The sequence below is a fragment of the Chanos chanos genome, chromosome 1, assembly GCF_902362185.1.
Source record: "Chanos chanos chromosome 1, fChaCha1.1, whole genome shotgun sequence".
NCBI classification, from domain to species: domain Eukaryota; kingdom Metazoa; phylum Chordata; class Actinopteri; order Gonorynchiformes; family Chanidae; genus Chanos; species Chanos chanos.
The window spans coordinates 2,159,041-2,179,040 of NC_044495.1; the positions used below are offsets into that span (position 1 = coordinate 2,159,041).

General features: G+C 46.6%; 1 protein-coding gene across 1 annotated transcript in view; it reads right to left on the reverse strand.

The window, feature by feature from the left end:
• Positions 1 to 20,000, reverse strand: part of ush2a (Usher syndrome 2A (autosomal recessive, mild)) — a 205,470-nt gene that overhangs the window by 49,284 nt on the left and 136,186 nt on the right. Inside the window, 6 exon segments of the mRNA XM_030774913.1 lie at positions 4,704 to 4,902; positions 8,165 to 8,319; positions 9,281 to 9,478; positions 11,139 to 11,222; positions 11,358 to 11,526; positions 12,066 to 12,289. Of these exon segments, the coding sequence (XP_030630773.1) occupies positions 4,704 to 4,902; positions 8,165 to 8,319; positions 9,281 to 9,478; positions 11,139 to 11,222; positions 11,358 to 11,526; positions 12,066 to 12,289 (1,029 nt within the window).

The window sequence follows — 20,000 nt, forward strand, 5'->3', positions numbered from 1 at the left end:
TTGCTATTCATACTGTCTTTATGCAGATGCTATGCTGATGAGCGGAGGAGGAAGAGGGAGAGACGGGGGCTTTGTTTTAGTGTTGCATTTTCAGCGCTGATAGGAAAGTAAGGCCTGTGAAAATGCCCTCTGAGAGCGCTGGCCAAGGGCACTGTTCTCCAGCACGCACATCAATTTTTGGGTGCACATTTTGTTTGCAAATGCAATTCATTTTATCCTCAAAAAACAGACTTCAGCTCAATTCTGCTGAGGGGAAACGGAGAGAGAGAGAGAGAGAGAGAGAGAGTGAGAGAGAGAGAGAGAGAGAGAGAGAGAGAGACCCTTTTTTTTTTTTTTTAGAGCTTAATCAAACCGACTGACGCATTATCAAAATACATGAATTATGTCGTATTATTAACTTAAAGCTTGAGAGAAGTGGAGCAATTATTTTAGCTGATATTTCAAGGGGAGGGAAAAGAAAAAAATGTTAATGCGTCTCTCCATCTCTCTCCACACGCTCCCCTCTTTTGTCATCCTCTCTCTCTCTCTCCCCTCGGGGAAGGAGCAGCAGCAGTTTAAAACTCTTTCTAATAATGACTTGCATTTACACGCAGGAAAAACAAAAGGATGGACGGACGGAGAGATACCCCGTCACTGGCGCTGGGATCAGAGGGAAGCGAACGTTTCCCGCGGAGTGAGCGACCGCGGACGCGTCGGCATACCGCCCGAACACGCTCCTGCATCGGTTCCTCTCCTCCATAGATCAGTTTCCCCTGCCCTTTCTCCTCATTCCCATCACAAGCGCAGTATAGAGACACTGCTACATACATCTTTACGCTGTGATGTTAACTTCCTCATGAGCGAGGAGGCGAGGTTAATATTTCTCCTCTGTCTGCCGGTGACTCTTTCTGGTGTCGCGGTTGGCGTCGGGGCATTGTTTGGTTGCGTGGTCTCTCGGAGACGGAGCAGATGAGACGCGTTTAATTCTGTCAATGCCAATGCGGCTTTGAGAGTTTTAAAAATCCTTCCTAAGAAAAATGGCTCAATTTAAAAAGCCCAGAGATGGCTTCACTGACTAGACTCACAATCTTTTATGTTCCAGGCATTAAGAAACGGTTTAACCTTAAAAACTGGATGTGAAGTTTCAATTTAATAATCTGTTTTTTTTTGTTTGTTTGTGTTTTTTTTTTATCTTTTTCTTTTAATTCAATTTGTGATGTGGCGTTTTATTAAAAAAGAACATAGTGTTTTAGTTTACAAATCGAGAGATGATCTGAATATTAATATCATTTGGAAAAGTGCAAACACAATTTGAAGAGAATTTGAGAAAAATTTAGTAAAAGTCGATAGTCTTAATAATGTAGCGATGTTCATATGAAAAAGCCATCACAGTGTCTTTTTTTTCATAATTCCTGTGCTTTGATTTTGCATTTTAAAATGTTTCAATATGTGTCAGCTTTAAAAAAACAAAACAAAACAAAACAAAAACACAGTGCAGTGGTTTAGTTCAAAAACTCGGCATGGCTTCTCTCTCTGAAAGCCCAGGTGACGTCTTTGAGCTCTGAATTAAAACTTTCTCAGATTTTTCAGAGTATGAAAACTGAACATAGTTTTTAAGTTTATATTTCTCTGAAACTGTTTTAATGTAAAATCTGAGCCAAGAAAAAAAACTGTGTTTAATTAAAACAAACAAACAAAAAAACAAACCAAACAAATAAACACAAGTCAGTGTTTCAGTTTTAAAAATTCCACACAGTGTTTCAGACTGAAAGAAAAAAAAAAAAAAAAAAACCCAGCCGTGCTTTGGAATGAAAAAGCTGGAGCAATGTGGCATTCCAGAGGGTAAAAACCCAGCGCTGAGCTGGAGAGCAGCAGGCACTGAGGAGCCACACGGGAAACAGGAAGGATTTAACGTCTCTGAACGGTGGGACACGAGAGAGAGAGAGAGAGAGAGAGAGAGAGAGAGAGAGAGGTGGAGGCTTAGAGCCACTCCACACGGGGAACCCTGTGGAAGACTCACCACGGTCCTGCCAGCAGCCCGGCCACTGCCTGCCTTTACCCCAGCCAAGTCTTAAACACACCACACCGCCAGACAGCCAGATCTGCCCCCCGACCCCCCCCCAACCCTCTCTCTCTCTCTCTCTCTCTTTCTCCCTGGACCAGCCGATTGGCTTTCAGCACACACATACACACACACACACACACACACACACATACACAGAGCTCTGCCAAGTGCCAGCCTTCTGCTGCTGCTCTGTGAAATATCTTTGGTTGACAGCGAGTTCCGATGGAACTGGAGCCATTCGCAGGCTCCCGCATGATCTCAGGCTTATTTACAAAAAAAGGAAAAAAGAAAGAAAGAAAAAAAAAAAAAATTAGCGCTTTCCAAATCCCTCCAGTGAGGAGTGTGTATGCCTAGGGCTCACGGCGGTGGAAATCAGCGTGGACACACCGAGTGTCTGTGTTAGAGGAAACGCTCCCCTGTGTGTTAGAGCCATGCACAGCCAGGGGAGGCGTATTCTCCTATTCTCTCAGAGAAGGAGCAGACGGGAGAGCCATGAGGAGGAGAGTACAGAGAGAACCACTGCACATGTTCTACCTCTTACTGGAGGGGTTTACCTTCATAACGGCGCACGGCAAGAGGGACCGTGTTTTAGTTGGGAACCGAACAAAGAACCATTTTCTCAGACGAGCTCTGAAGCAGGAACATTAGTTGGGAGAAGAGCTGATGTGGGGAAGTCACAGCTCACAGAACAAAACTTATGAGTCAATAATGCTGTCTTAATTAATACAGACACTCACTGGACTTCTGAGCAAACATTAATGAATAGTATCACATACAGTTACACTTCCTCTGCGTTATAAGGCACCAGTATTATGCTAAAAAACAGGGCCTGTTTCACACATGCTATTAAAATAACAAACAGAGCCAGTTTCAAACATGCTTTGCCTTTACGATATTCTGAAAGTGAGAATTTCAGACAGAAAAAACAGTGAGAGTTCCAGCATTAATGTGTTGTTCACACACACACACGCACACATAAATTTACAAAAGTAAAACATTTAAATTAAAAAAACAAACAAACAAAAAAAATAAACAAAAAAAACAAAAAACCCCTTGATAAAACCGTGGTACAAACTTGAGTACCAGAATAATGTGTGTGTGTGTGTGTGTGTGTGTGTGTGTGTGTGTGTGAGTGCGTGAGTGCATGTGTGCATGTGCGTGTGTGTGTGTATGTGGGCACGTGCATGTGTGTGTGTGTGTGTGTGGGTAGGCGGGTGGGTGCACGTGCATGTGTGTGCATGTGCGTGTGCGTACAGTATTCTATGTGTGTGTATGTGTGTGTGTGTGTATACACAGTGTGGACACTGTGAGTGATGGCTCAGGACAAGAGACACTGCTCCTCTCCCAACCAGATAAAAGAAGTCGTCTTAAATCAGAGCCCTGATGGGCAGACTGGCCGCTCATTGCGGGAATCAGGTGTAAATTCACTCATTAGATGGCTTCCAGAAACAGCATGCATAAATAAAGGCCTGACGGCGTGGAGGAGACGCTGTGGATCCACTCCTCTCTGCTGGAGGCCAGGGACAGCACAGGGCCGCTGGGGTAGGAGACTGCTTATAGCTAAACAGATTCATCACTCAATCCTACTGCTCTCTCTCTCTCTCTCTCTCTCTCTCTCTCTCTCCATCTCTTTCTCTACCCCCCCCTCTCTCTCTCATTCTCTCTACCCCCCATCTCTCTCTCTCTCGCTCTGCCTCTCTCTCTCTCTCTCTCTCTCGCTCTTTCTCTCTCGCTCTTTCTCTCTCCATCTCTTTCTCTACCCCCTCTCTCTCTTTCATTCTGTCTACCCCCCATCTCTCTCTCTCTCCCTCCCTCCCTCTTTCTCATTCTCTCTCTCTCTCGCTCTGCCTCTCTCTCTCTCTCTCTCTTGCTCTTTCACTCTCTCGCTCTCTCTCTCGCTCTTTCTCTCTCGCTCTCTCTCTCGCTCTCTCTCTCTCTCTCGCTCTGTCTCTCTCTGCCCCCTCCCTCTTTGCTTCGTTATTCTCTCTCTCTATCATGCATATGTGAGTCTGACCTAACAGTATACAAGACTCATCTGTCTAATAATAAACTTCACTTAAAGCTTGCATTCCTAACACATCACAGCATGCGTAACCTTCTAACAGTGCTTGGCAGTAATAAGCCTTACCCTATTAAAAAAAAAACAACAGATTTTCTCATGAATACATATGAGATATTACTAAAAAAAAGCAAAAGAGGGTTTATACCAGCTTATGAAGCATGTTATCAAACTATATTAAAAGGATTTTTTCAAATCCTGCATTTATGTCATTACAATATCCATAAAAGGGAACACAGTGGGTAAGAATACGGCTAAAGTCACAAAGACTCCCGTTAGCAGTCAAATGAGAGTACAGATTCTGTGTGTGTGTGTGTGTGTGTGTGTGTGTCTGTGTGTGTGCATGTGTGAGTGAGTATGAGTGTGTGCGCTTTTGTGTGTGCAGGAATGCGACTACATCATTGCGAAATTGTCTGTGCTCTGACAACACACACACACACACACACACACACAAACACATTCATATGTGTCTCTGTGTTAAAGCTTTGTCATTCTAACACACGCGAGTCCAGTTCTAAGCTTAGGGAACCTCTCTCTCTCTCCCTCTCTCTCTCCCTCTCTCTCTCTCTCTCTCTCTCTCTGGCGGTGCTGAGTTTGTACCTGTAACTGTATGCTGCATGGCTCCAGACCGTTCTGTGTGGATCAGCCCGACCTGGCTCTGATTGATGCGGTACTCTCTGACGATGCCGTTGGGTTTGCCCGGTGCAGTCCAGCGTAGCCGCAGCGCACGTGGGCCCAGCGCACTCACCTCTGGCGCCGGCACGTTCTCCGGAACTCCCTGGACGGTCACGGCCACTACCTGAAGACAAAAAGAATTACAGAGCAATTTGCCGTAATGGAGGCTTGGATATCCTGCTCTAATAGAATGTCACTAGTGGTTTCAACCCGTGTCTTCAGGAGTGGCAGACTATTAGGGGCAAGGCTGGGGAGCAGGCCAGGGTGTTTTTCTTTGGCTGTGTCCAGGCTGGGCAGAGCAGCCAAGGGCTGCAGGCCCATCCTTCTTACTGATGTGGTAAGGGCCCTACAGCGTGTCCGCCGAGATTAAATCAGTCCCTTTTTCTCTCTCTCTCTCCCTTTCCCTCTCTCTGTGTGTGTGTGTGTGTGTCTGTGTGTGTCTCTGTTCGTCGGAGAAGAGGGAGCAGGGTAATTGCTCCTGTGTATTGGGTTAGACGATAATTGCACCTGTTTGGGTAACGCTCGTAGGCGTACAAGTTAATCTCGCTCACGTTAAAAGGTGTTGCGCGTTTGGAAAAGCGGATCATTGCTAACCCCTGCCCCTACCCTCTGCCGGTCCGCTTTCTGGGGCACGTCAGAGAGAGAAACAGTAGTTTCTACTACTAAAGTAAGGAGTTCTGGGCAAGAGTAACCTTTTCCAGATCTGTCTCCTCATCAACCAACCCCACCCAACAGGTCTGTGTTAATTACAGAGAGAAAATGATCTGATCTGAAATTAGACAAAATGATGGTTTAATTCTCCTCTTTCCTCAGCTGGCCTGTGATAAGATAAAAATGATGTTGGAGTGATTTAGCTGATAAGACCACACTCCTGTTTGCTCAGCAGTCCCCGCATGGTAAACAGACAGAGAGAACCACACCACCCAACACCGTATACAGTCAACACACAACGCTAGTGTACCACACTACCCAACACCATACACAGTCAACACACAACGCTCCTCTCTGAGCTAGTGTACCACACCACCCAACACCGTATACAGTCAACACACAACGCTCCTCTCTGAGCTAGTGTACCACACCACCCAACACCGTATACAGTCAACACACAACGCTAGTGTACCACACCACTCAACACCGTATACAGTCAACACACAACGCTAGTGTACCACACCACCCAACACCGTATACAGTCAACACACAAAGCTAGTGTACCACACCACCCAACACCGTATACAGTCAACACACAACGCTAGTGTACCACACCACCCAACACCATACACAGTCAACACACAACGCTCCTCTCTGAGCTAGTGTACCACACCACCCAACACCGTATACAGTCAACACATGACGCTAGTGTACCACACCACCCAACACCGTATACAGTCAACACACAACGCTAGTGTACCACACCACCCAACACCGTATACAGTCAACACACAACGCTAGTGTACCACACCACTCAACACCATACACAGTCAACACACAATGCTAGTGTACCACACCACCCAACACCATACACAGTCAACACACAACGCTCCTCTCTGAGCTAGTGTACCACACCACCCAACACCGTATACAGTCAAGACACAACGCTAGTGTACCACACCACTCAACACCATACACAGTCAACACACAACGCTAGTGTACCACACCACCCAACACCGTATACAGTCAAGACACAACGCTAGTGTACCACACCACCCAACACCGTATACAGTCAAGACACAACGCTAGTGTACCACACCACCCAACACCGTATACAGTCAACACACAACGCTAGTGTACCACACCACTCAACACCATACACAGTCAACTCACAACGCTAGTGTACCACACCACTCAACACAATACACAGTCAACACACAACGCTAGTGAACCACATCACCCAACACCATACACAGTCAACACACAACGTTAGTGAACCACATCACCCAACACAATACACAGTCAACACACAATGCTAGTGTACCACACCACCCAACACCGAATACAGTCAACACACGACGCTGGTGTACCACACCACCCAACACCATACAAAGTCAACACACAACGCTGGTGTACCACACCACCCAACACCATACACAGTCAACACACAATGCTAGTGTACCACACCACCCAACACCGAATACAGTCAACACACGACGCTGGTGTACCACACCACCCAACACCATACAAAGTCAACACACAACGCTGGTGTACCACACCTCTCAACACCATACACAGTCAACACACAACGCTCCTCTCTGAGCTAGTGTACCACACCTCTCAACACCATACACAGTCAACACACAACGCTCCTCTCTGAGCTAGTGTACCACACCACCCAACACCGTATACAGTCAACACACAACGCTAGTGTACCACATCACCCAACACCGTATACAGTCAACACACAATGCTAGTGTACCACACCACCCAACACCATACACAGTCAACACACAACGCTCCCCTCTGAGCTAGTGTACCACACCACCCAACACCGTATACAGTCAACACACGACGCTGGTGAACCACATCACCCAACACCGTATACAGTCAACACATGACGCTAGTGTACCACACCACCTAACACCATACACAGTCAACACACGACGCTAGTGTACCACACCACCCAACACCATACATAGTCAACACACGACACTCCTCTCTGAGCTAGTGTACCACACCTCTCAACCCCGTATACAGTCAACACACAACGCTAGTGTACCACACCACCCAACACCATACATAGTCAACACACGACGCTCCTCTCTGAGCTAGTGTACCACACCACCCAACACCGTATACAGTCAAGACACAACGCTAGTGTACCACACCACTCAACACCATACACAGTCAACACACAATGCTAGTGTACCACACCACCCAACACCATATAAAGTCAACACACAACGCTCCCCTCTGAGCTAGTGAACCACACCACCCAACACCATACATAGTCAACACACGACACTCTTCTCTGAGTTAGTGCACCACACCACCCAACACCATACACAGTCAACACACGACGCTAGTGTACCACATCACCCAACACCATACACAGTCAACACGCAACTCTAGTGTACCACACCACCCAACACCATACACAGTCAACACACAATGCTAGTGTACCACACCACCCAACACCATACACAGTCAACACACAATGCTAGTGTACCACACCACCCAACACCATACACAGTCAACACACAACGCTGGTGTACCACATCACCCAATACCGTATACAGTCAAGACACAACTCTCTTCTGTGAGCTGGTGAAATTGAATTTGACTGTGCCTCTGCGTTAGTCACTGGGTTAAATGTTGAGGGAATAAGCACTATTCACAGTGTTACGTTCCCCAGTCCTAGTGGCCGCCTAAATAATAGCAGGGTCACTCACATTCGGACCGTCTGCGCAGCCGGCTGCGTTGCAAACCCTCAGCCGGTACACGTACTCCTGGAAAGGCTGAATGCCGCCCGCGTCGGTGAAGCTGGTCTCCTCGCCACGGTAACGCTCCTGTCCGTCACGCAGTACCACGTACTGACTGATGACTCCTGAGAAAAAAACAGCAGCGCGGTCAGACCACGGGCCTTCCACACACACTCTCACAGTTCTACAGTCTGCAGGTACACACACGGAAGGAAAAGCTTTCATACCTGATAGGCATAAGACAGAAATGCAAACAGATGTTTTTTATATAAACAATGTGTCGGCCAATTAGAACAGCGCCGTCAGAAGGGCACAGAACATACTGTAGTAACATGTAGCATCTCTCTTTCTCGCTCTGTCTCTCTCTCTCTCTTTCTCTCTTTTTGTCTCTCTCTCTTTTTTTCTCTCTTTCTCTTTTTGCAGAAGTCAGACTTCAGTGGGGCAAGCAGAGTAACTTTGTTTGAAAATCAGAGCAGATTGGGCCGCAGGCCTCCTGATTAAAGAGCTGAGCAAAGCCCTAATGAGCAATCAACACCTTTCTTTACATATTAAGTGGCACAGAAGTTCTCGCAAATGAAGCTTGTTATTTCACTTAGTACGCATTTCTGTGCGGGCCAATTTTTTCTTTTTCTTTTTTTTTTTTTCATGAATTATTTGGTGGAGTTGCTGCCCTCACTACACAGATTGACTGTAATAAAGAGGAACCCTCTGAGAGAAGCAGGAGAAATCAATCAGCCACTTACACATTCTATGCTACTAACCACATGCCAGTCAGCACAGGTAAAGGAAATGGAGTTCTCATAGGGTTTTGGGGTTTTTTTGGGGGGGGGGGCAGTCTACAGGGACTTGTCTAAAACTGTCCATGTGCACACAATAACAAACTCTAAATCACCAACCAGCCTGGCAGAATGACTGTTCATTTACATCAGGTCAATACATATCTAAGACAAGTTCCACTGATCTAAGTTTTTGATGTTGTGTTATGTTTGCTACATTGACAGTTCCAGTCACTCACAAGGGAATGCTCTGTGGTTCAGTCTGGTAACCTGCAGATTACCCAGCATGCCATTCAGTGAGTGGAATTACCGTTAGGTTTTAAGGGTGGGTGCCACTCCAGGTGGATGATGTCATCACGGTGACCGACTCTACTCCACTGGGGGGCGGTGACCCCTCCTGGCACGTCCTCTCTGGTCGTGACCCTAACAGGAGGGCTGAACGTCCTGCCGAAACTGTTCCAGACACCCACCTGGTACTCATAGCTGGTGAAAGGCTCCAAAGCCGTGTCTACATATTAATGAATATTCAAACAGTGAGACACCAGGCACTTTACAGACAGCCACACCCACACATTTATGAATATTCAAACGGTGAGAGACCAGCCACATTACTGACAGCCACACCCACACATTAATGAATATTCAAACAGTGAGAAACCAGGCACATTACAGACAGCCACACCCACACATTTATGAATATTCAAACAGTGACAGACCTGCCACATTACAGACAGCCACACCCACACGTTTATGAATATTCAAACAGTGACAGACCAGCCACATGACAGACAGCCCAACCCACACATTTATGAATATTTAAACAGTGAGAGACAAGCCACATTACCGACAGCCATACCCACACATTCATGAATATTCAAACACTGAGATCAATGTGGGACCAGGTATGTGACAGGTCCATGACAGGTGTTCCACAGGTATATGACAAGTGCATTACAGACATATGACAGGTATGTGACAGGTATATGAGAGGCTTATGACAGGTATATGACAGGTATGTGAAAGGTCCATGACAGGTATATAACCGGTATATGACAGGTATGTGATAGGAATATAACAGGTGTATTACAGGTATATGACAGGCGTATTACAGGCATATGACAGGTATGTGACCGGTAAATGAGAGGCTTATGGCAGGTGTATAACAGGTGTATGACAGGTTTATGACCAGTGTATGACAGGTGTGTGAGAGGTATATAACTACTATATGACAGGTAGGTTAGTAGGTTAGTATAAAAAGGACTACTGTGAACACACACATGCATTCATATACACAGATACCTACATGTTCATGGCGGAGCTTTGTCTGTGTGTGTGTGTGTGTGTGTGTTTGTGATTGTGTGCGTGTGTGTGTTTGTGTGCATGTGTGTGCGTGTGTGTGTGTGATGTGTGTGTGTGATATGCATGTGTGTGTCTGATGCGTGTGTGATATGTGATGTGTGTGTGTGTGTGATATGTGATGTGTGTGAACATCTGGAGAGAACAGGGGTGCTGCAGGTTTAAGTGCCTTGGCCCAGATGGCAGCACAGGCTCTGCCACAGTCACTGTGTTTCTGCCAGCCTTCATTCCCACACTCAGCTCTCACATTAGTCTTGATTAAACAGACAGAGCTAAAGCGAATAAATAAAGGCCTGTCCGCAGCCCCTGCCCCCCCCGCTCTCTCTCTCTCTCTCTCTCTCTCCCCCATCAGTGAAATAAATCACAGCAAAAAGTTGATCTGACATTTAAATGCCAAACCTCAAGTCTTAATGATAAGTTTGAATTGGCTGATGCCACGTTGAGAATTACGATGTGTGACAATTACAGCACATTCAAGCATCTGTTTTCAGAAAACACCGAAAACAGTTCTCCAGACCACTAAGAAAATCACGCTACACGTGAAATACGCACATACTCACAACACAGACTCACACACCCTCTTTCTACCCAAGGGATATTCGTTTTTTGGTGACGTTGTGGTATTTCCATCTTATTCAATATTCCTGCCTCCTTTAAATGTTTACAAAAAAATATTAACACTCCTATAATTGTATAAATTATATAAACTCTGGGAATTAGCCATGTTACATCACCAGCCTGCTTCTGAGCAAAGCCTTGCCTCCATGTGAGTGTAGAGCAGAGACAGAGGCTCTGAGAAGCTGTCTGCGTACCTGTGAAACTGTATCTGTTCGCAGCTCCACTGTAGACGAGTTCTTCATACGAAGGGCAAAGGTGAGGGCCGGCCGCCCCGGGCGCTGCCGCGTGTGTGGATGTTGATGGTGCAGGTGGTGAGAGTAAGGAGGCGGGGGTGAGGGGGGAGGAGGTGAGTGGTTCAGGTGGGAGGGTTTGGGTGGAGATTGGTGTAGTCGGAGGAGTTAGGATGAGGGAGCTGGTGATAGGTGGTGTGGATGTAGGAGTTTGGGTGGAGGGGGGAGATGTGGGCGTGGACTCGCCCGGCACCCAAGTGCAGATGGACTCAGCAGGGTTGAAATCGCAGGTGCCGCAGAAGGCTCTGGACACAGCAGACACAGGACACACGGTACTGGGACGGCAGTGTTCCTGCAGGACACACACACACACACACACACACGCATGCACACGCACACGCACACACACACACACGCACACACACACACACACACATGCACACACACACAGTGCTTACTGGTGGTAAGATGACAAGTCCTAGCCTCATTAGCGAATACTGTTGTGTCAAAGCGCCCTGTCAGCGGGTGTGTGCAGAGCCCTCTGTCTCAATGAATAGCATGGATGCCCCTTAATGACATAATTACAACTTAATGACGGACACCCCAGTTTTCTCTTCTTCCTCTCCCTCTTTTTCACGCGCTCTCACGCTGGGAGCGGCATGAGCCCGCGTGGCATCTGATGAATCTGATTAATGGAGTGTAACAGAGGGAAGGCACAGACACACACACACACGACACATCTCACACACACACACACACACACACTCACAGGTTTTCTCCAGCGCCTCGCAAACACCCCCCCCCACCCCCCAAAACACTCAGAGAGAAATCCTGCCGAACGGCACAGGTCCCACACCGGACCGGATATACCCACCCCGCGGTGTCACTCACCTGGATGAGGACTCCGGGCGAGGCCCTGTCTGCGCAGACGGAGCCGACGGGGTTATAGCCCACTCCGTTACAACACTCCTTCTCCTGGGAGATCAGCTCAACACCGCAGCACTTCAGACCCACGCCCACGTTCTCCACGGGGTGGACTTTAGGCTTCAGACCCGGGGCACTGCAGCACAGAGTGGTGGAGGAGTTGGCGTAGTCGTCCCCGCAGCACGCCATACCTGCATACGACAATACATTACAATACAGGTGTCACAGAGAGAGACGACAAACAGAGCAAACCACACAGAGAAATCATGTCTGTCACCAACACATCCACCCAGCAAACACCCAACATCCACAGAGCAAACCACACAGAGAAATCATGTCTGTCACCAACACATCCACCCAGCAAACACCCAACATCCACAGAGCAAACCACACAGAGAAATCATGTCTGTCACCAACACATCCACCCAGCAAACACCCAACATCCACACGACACGCAACAGGTCTCTGACCAACACATACAAAAGACACAACAAACACAAGCATCGAACATCCACTCATCACGCAACAGGTCTCTGACCAACACATACAAAACACACAACAAACACAAGCATCCAACAGACTGTCAAAAACCCTTAAGACATTTTTAAGACATCCAACTAATGTACATCACATACAAATATATACCAAACCTCCACCAGACATACAAATCCGTCAACAAACAACACTCATCACAAAATAAACAACACATATACATTGCTCAAACCCCTTAACACATAACAATCACTCAACACACAGTAAACAACACATATACATTACCCAGACCGCTTAACACATAACAAACACTCAACACACAGTAAACAACAGCACGTCACAAAAACAAAACCATCACTCTCTTTGTCATCTAAGGCTAGGATTTCCCAGAGTCCATAGCTGACATGGTTTGGACAGACACACATACACACACACACTGCTGGCCATAAATCAGAGAGCAGTGAGGGATAGTTAAAGCCATTTGTGGTTCATGAATTATGCAGGACTTGCTGTAGTTAATTACAGCACTAGCAGTGACTTACAATGGCCAGATGAGGTATGTGAGACAGCTAAAGCTCACGTTGATAGCTGTGTATGTGATAAACGGACACAGGTTCAATGTGTTGACAAGGCAAATCGTCTCCACCCTTTTGTCCGACACATGAGGCTGAGTGTGTGACGAATGTGTGAACAGCATTTGAAGAGTTAGTTTTCCTTGAGACGGAAAATCTCTCTGCTTAAATTCGGTCAGTTTTATTCAATCCACCCAGTTCACTGGGATTATCAGCAGTCCCATGCCCCCTAGGCCCCCCCCCCCCCCCCAAAAAAAAAATTCCCTGTAGCTTTGCTAAAGCTCAGATGGGAACTAACTACCACTTAGCCACTTACTAAGCCCTGAGTCTAAACAGGACACCCTTTTCATAACCATCAGCGTTTCCGCTCCTGACTGAGAGGCAGGATGAGTAAGCGACGTAAGCAGGATGCAGCGCGCGTGCTGTTCGACCGGGACGGGGGGGGGTACACAGGGGACCCTTCCGCACTGCCGTGGCACGGGCCAGCCGACGCCCCTGTCACTCAGGGCCGCGCCCATTTCCTCTCCTCTCCGCTCTAAAAGTGCTCAGCGCCCGACGGCATCACTCAGGGAAATGAACGCTGACTCGATCAACGCGGCACAAACGTCTGACAGAATCACCGAACGCCGCGGCGTCCCCAGACAGCCACGCTGTCCGCACTGACATGCGAAGCGGCCGGCCGCAAGTGACATTTCCTCTGAATATTTTACGGGTCAGACAAACATAATGGCACTGGACAGGCTGTGGTATGGAGGGAAGATGGACAGAGACGCTGTGTTTGATGTGTGCGAGATTGCTTATCGCCATGTGATTTCTGACAGAGTTTTTCAGTCAGTATGGGAACAGGAGAGAGACGGTATGGAACAGGAGAGAGACAGCTAGGCCGACGCCTGACTGTGAGCCCGTGGTCGCTCAGAATGACACAAACACCGAGACACCCAGGCTACACAGCCATACTCACCCACACTGTTCAAGTTCAAGTTTACCAGTCACATGTAGGTTATCACAGGGTCAACGGCACAAGGACATGTATAAGACAAGAGAAACAGGTCAACTCAGTGATGAGAGCACTAGTCATAACAATAAGAGTAAAATAAAGGATTTAAACAAAATAACAAGTTGAAGAAAATAAGGAAACTAATTAAGAAAAGATCTACAGGATCTCTCTCACCCACCACTCACAATGTGGGATCCAGAGAATTCAAGCTGCCAACCAATCAGAATACGAGATCTAAAGGATCACCTCTGCCTTTTTTTTTTTTTTTTATACTCTGGGATCCTGTGCAGGTTTTCAGCTCTCGAAGCAAAGCTTTTGTTTTCACACGCAGTTTTTATTGCTTTGGACGCTCTGTGGATTTAAAAACCAAAACCGTGAAAGGAAAAAAAAAATTCTCCAATAATAAAGCTTTCAAACTAAAGGCAATGAATGATAATGGAGTCACTAAATGGACTAACAGGCCAGTATTTCAGAGGGGAAAAAATAACAAAAAACGGTGTAATATTTTACTCTAACAGGAAGTGACTCCTTCTGTATTTTCTTGCGTAAACCATTACCACTTTAATGATGATCCACCTTGTTTCACTATGATAGATTGCTAATTGCTTAATAGCCTAATCAGTGTTCATTCTCTGCACAGACAAACGCAGACACCGCCATTCATTTAAATAGTCATTTTGCTTAACGGCCAAACGAGGCCGGGCCCATTTTTATGCGGCGTTTTGGAGAGGATGCATGTATCAGCGGAGAGCGCTGACATGAAGACGTGTGACGTGCAGTAACTCACTTAGGGACAGCAGATGTTGCAACGCTGGGCGTGGTGGCAGTTCCCAGGGTGCATTGCTTCAGCTCCAATGACTTGCAAATAAACAGCTCAACAATTTTCCAAAATAGCTCCAGCACAACCCCCGCCCCCCCCCCCCCCCCCCCCACCTTTTCCAGCTCTCTCTCTCTGCATTTTCCCTAACGCTTCACATCCGAGTGGCAAGGATTTGTGACACAGTGACCTGGAGGCTTGTGATGCCCCCTGGCCTCCTCCTCAGACGACTCCCCTCCACCTCCTCCTGTTCCTCCACCCAACTCCATCACTGTGAATGCAGGGGGAGCCAGAGAGAGAGAGAGAGAGAGAGAGAGCCATCCGAAGCTCCACCGTATGTGTGTTTGACCTCTAACCTCGCCGTAAACCCACAACTCAGCTTTAACTCTGCACACACACGCACACGCACACACACACGCGCACACACACGCGCACACACACGCGCGCACACACACGCGCGCACACACACACGCGCGCGCACACACACACACGCGCGCGCACACACACACACACACACGCACGCACACACACGCACATACACACGCACATACACACACACACACACGCACACACACACACACACACACACACGCACACACACGCGCACACACACACACACGCACATACACACACACGCACACACTCACTTTTTTTTTTTTTTTTCAAGCACAGCACAACAAAATGATTTTGCTAATCTTCAGATTTATGACGGATTTGCATACATTCATTAGAGTGCAGGAGAACAAAATGAACATAAGGTGCTTAGGCTCTCTGCATTAAGGTTCATTCTTTTAATGATAAGCAAATATTTAGCATGCAATGAACAACCGATAAAAATGTGTGTGCCATGGATTACACAAGCCTTTGGATACTAAACTGGAACTTAGAACAAACGAAACACTTTTTAAATACCTGAATACATTAGTGGAACCATTCTGGCCACAGCTAGACCCCTTTTCAATGTCACACACACAAGGACTTCACAGACTCTACAGATACCAGCTAAAAATGAGTCCAGATCAGAGAGAGAGAGAGAATGGAAGAGAGAGAATAGGAGAGAGAGAGAGAGCGGGAAATAGAGAGAGAGAGAGACAGAATGGGAGGGGGGGGGCAGAGAGAGAGAGGGGGGGAGCGAGAGGGAGAGAGAATGGGAGAGACAGAGAGAGACTGGGAGAGACAGAGAGAGACAGAGAGAGACTGGGAGAGAGAGAGAGAGAGAGAGAGAGAGAGAAAACCTGGTGGTTTCACATAACTGGTTAAAAAGAGAAACAGTACTGGGCTCTTGTTTTCTGATGTATTTATAGGCTGGAGTTCCTGAGGGAGCAGACAGACCAAATCATATTAAATTGACTTTCTCACACCAAATCAGATCCCACGGGGCAGGCGTCCCCGTGTCTTTGGCAATATGTATTTTATAAACGGGATGCATTAACAGATGCGGCTGACGGAAACTGCTTGGGTAGCAGTTACATTTTCACCACTCTTTAGGGAATTTCATGGGGGAAAAAAAAAGAGAGAAACTGACAGAAGGCAGATGCCTTTATGTCTTCATCGCTCAAAATCGAGTCACAGAGGAACAAAGTCAGAGACATAAAACTTTAAAACGCACAGAGTGGCAAAAAACGCAGTTTTTCTCAGAATAACACAATCTGAAAAAAAAAAAAAAAAAGCTGAAAGCGGTTCCTTAAAACGGACTCGACTGGTGATGAGCGACATTTGCTATGATGTGACTCTGAGGTGAACACAGATATGAAAGCTGATTATAAACATCTCAGAGCAGACGCCTCAGGAGGGATTTGGTGTGGTGAGTCTGTGTTCTCTATGCTGCTATGTATGTTAGCACTGTGTGTAAATGAAGGCCCAGTGAAATCTAAGGCAGTGGGAAAGATCATCTCTACCTCTAGGACAGCTCCGTGAACCAGACTTCACAAAAGCCAAATAAGGTCCCATGCAGAATACAGCTACACGATGCTATGAGTGCTCAGATCACTCACACACGCTGCCTCATGTGTATGAGCACTAACAGTACTGTTTGACTCTTATCTACTGGACACTTATAAGACGTCAGTTTTTATTGCAGAGCCTTGGCTTGAGGTGATGAGGTTTTCCTTTGCGGTCATTAATAGGTGAATCATACACTCAGCGGTTCTCACGCCGACGTGAGTTAATTCCTCTGGGTGGTTAGAAACGATTAGGGAAACTCAATAGAAGAGCCATCACCATAAACGCAATAAAGAAAAAAAAAAAAGAAGGATAATGTCTTAATCCGTTCAATCTGCACTTCATCTTTGAATAAAAGAAAGAGAGAGAGAGAGAGAGAGAGAGAGAGAGAGAGACTCAGTCATTTGTGTTTGGCATGAACTCTACTCTGAGGTTGGCATTTCATCGTTTGTTAGACAGTTTTTGGCAGAACAACGGGACAGCATATGAAACATAATTAAAAACGCCACGGTAACAAATTCACCAATCACAGAGAGCGGAACGCTTAACTATCAGAGACAATTCCAATTGGCAAATGGTCAGTGTGTCCTTGAAAACATATTTGATTATGACTTTTTTTTTTTTTTTTTTTAAAAACATCATCGCAGTCATTTTCATCAGCTGGTTTCCTGATTATGCTCACAGAGACTCTCCGACCCAAAAGCTTTTAACACTTAAATACCATAACGCATTCCCAAAAATATTTAACCTTGAACAGTTTCGCCGGGTAGAGAGTGAGTGAGCGTTTAAGAGGGAGAGTACAAAAAAACCTAAAGACGCTTTACAGAGAGGATATGAGGTGACATTGGAGTGTCTCTGTTCTGTGCTGGCGACTGGCTCATTTCTACTAATAATAAACGAAATGACTGACTGATGTCTGACGTGTGTATGTGTGTGTGTGTGTGTGTATGTGTGTTTGATTTTGCTGTGCGTTCAGGTTTCGGCAGGCATGCCAGGAGAGCTGTCTCCCACAATTCCATTTCCCCTCAGGAGGTAGGACGTGATTCCTGACACTCCGGAGTGTAATGTGTGATAGATAGCACTTTGGGGACTCAGTAATCACATTCACCACTCTGATCAGCTGGAGCCCTGCACACCATCCTTGGGAAAAGCCCTGCGATCCCACACACACACACACACACACACACACACACACACACACACACACACACACACAGACACAGACACAGACACAGACACACACACGCACACACGTACACACACACACACAGACACACACACACACACGCGCACACACACAGACACAGACACACACTCACACGCCCACACACAGACACAGACACAGACGCACTAACACACTCACACAGACACACACAAACACTCACAGATACAGACACACACATACTCACACACACACACACACACACACACACACACATGCACATACACAGAAACAGACACAGACACACACATACTCGCACACACACACACGCACATACACACTCACGCACGCGCGCACACATGTGCATGCACACACACACAGACACACACATACTCACACACACACACAGAAACAGACACACACATACTCACACACACACACACACACACACACACACACTCATGCACGCACGCACGCACACACGCACACACACTCACACCCCCACGCACACTCACGCATGCATGCACATGCACACACAGACACAGACACAGACACAGACACAGACCAACCAGCGGTCATGTGGGGAGGACTTTCTTTACAACAGATCATGTCACTGAATCTCTGAATCCTAAAAAGTTAACAAAGAGAAAAGAGAAAAACCTGGATATTTAAACATAAAACAAACAAACAAACAACAACAACAAAAAAACTGTCTGTACGGTAATTGTCATGGCTGGTGTCTTCTTCTTCTCTTTCAGAAGGCACTCCCTGTGTGTGAGTGTAATTTTTGGCTAGAAATGCACATGCTCCTAAATGACTGTTGACTAAAGTTAAATTCATACATTAGGGTAAAAACATTTGTCAGTAACTGAACATCAGGGGTTTAAATATTAGAATTATGATGCATGATATTGATAAAGAAAGACAATCGTTGGCTGATTTCTGATGACTGTAACGGTGACAGATGGCTGTATGCTGGGATTTTTCTCCTACACCATCGCACCCTGAAACATATGTTTCCTCCACACCGCCTACAGAACGCCATGCGAAGTGGTTAGCACAGCCCGCTACAGCGGAGAGCAGGCTCAAGTGGGTTTTTTTTTTTCTTTTTTTTTCTCCCCAGTAAAGGGCCGCTTTCTCCAACACGCTCTCTCTCTCTCTCTCCGCTGAAAGGAGACGAAGTCATGGGGGGAGTTGGAGTGTCTTTATCAAGGTTAAGTAGCTCATTCCACAATCAAACAGCCCCAAAGAGCAGTGCGGCGGCGTGGAGAGCGCGGCTGGAACCGTGGGTCTGAGCAGACAGTGTGGCTATAGCATGGCCAATGGCTTCTCCCTGTCTGTACAGCTCCATTCATCATACCATATGCTCTCTCCAGGACACTAGGCCTAATGAAGGATGGGCAGCTCACACACACACACACACACACACACACACACGCACACACACAGTCACACACACACACACACACACACACACACACACACAGAGAGGCTCACTTCACTGAGACAAACCAAACACAAGTCGGACGAGCGCTCGCTGCCAACACGAGCCTGCTACACTAACTTTACTCACACACTGGACCACACTGAGTGTCTATGGCAATATTATTTTTTGTTTGTTTGTTTGTTTGTTGTTTTAAGACAAAGGTTACAGTTTATTGAGAGCATTTTGCCAAATGCACCTGTACTGAAATAAGACCAACTAAGAAAGCTCAATCCAAACAGTGAATAAAGCACAAGACAATGAACAAAGGATTCACCATGAGCTTCGATGGTTAATCCATGAGCTCTGACATCATTGCTAATGTATGGAGGGAATATAATGTGTACCTGTGTGAACACACTGCACTGTGCTGATCTGAACTACAACTTTTGTTTGCATGTAGATAATCTCTCTCTGTATACACACATATACACACAT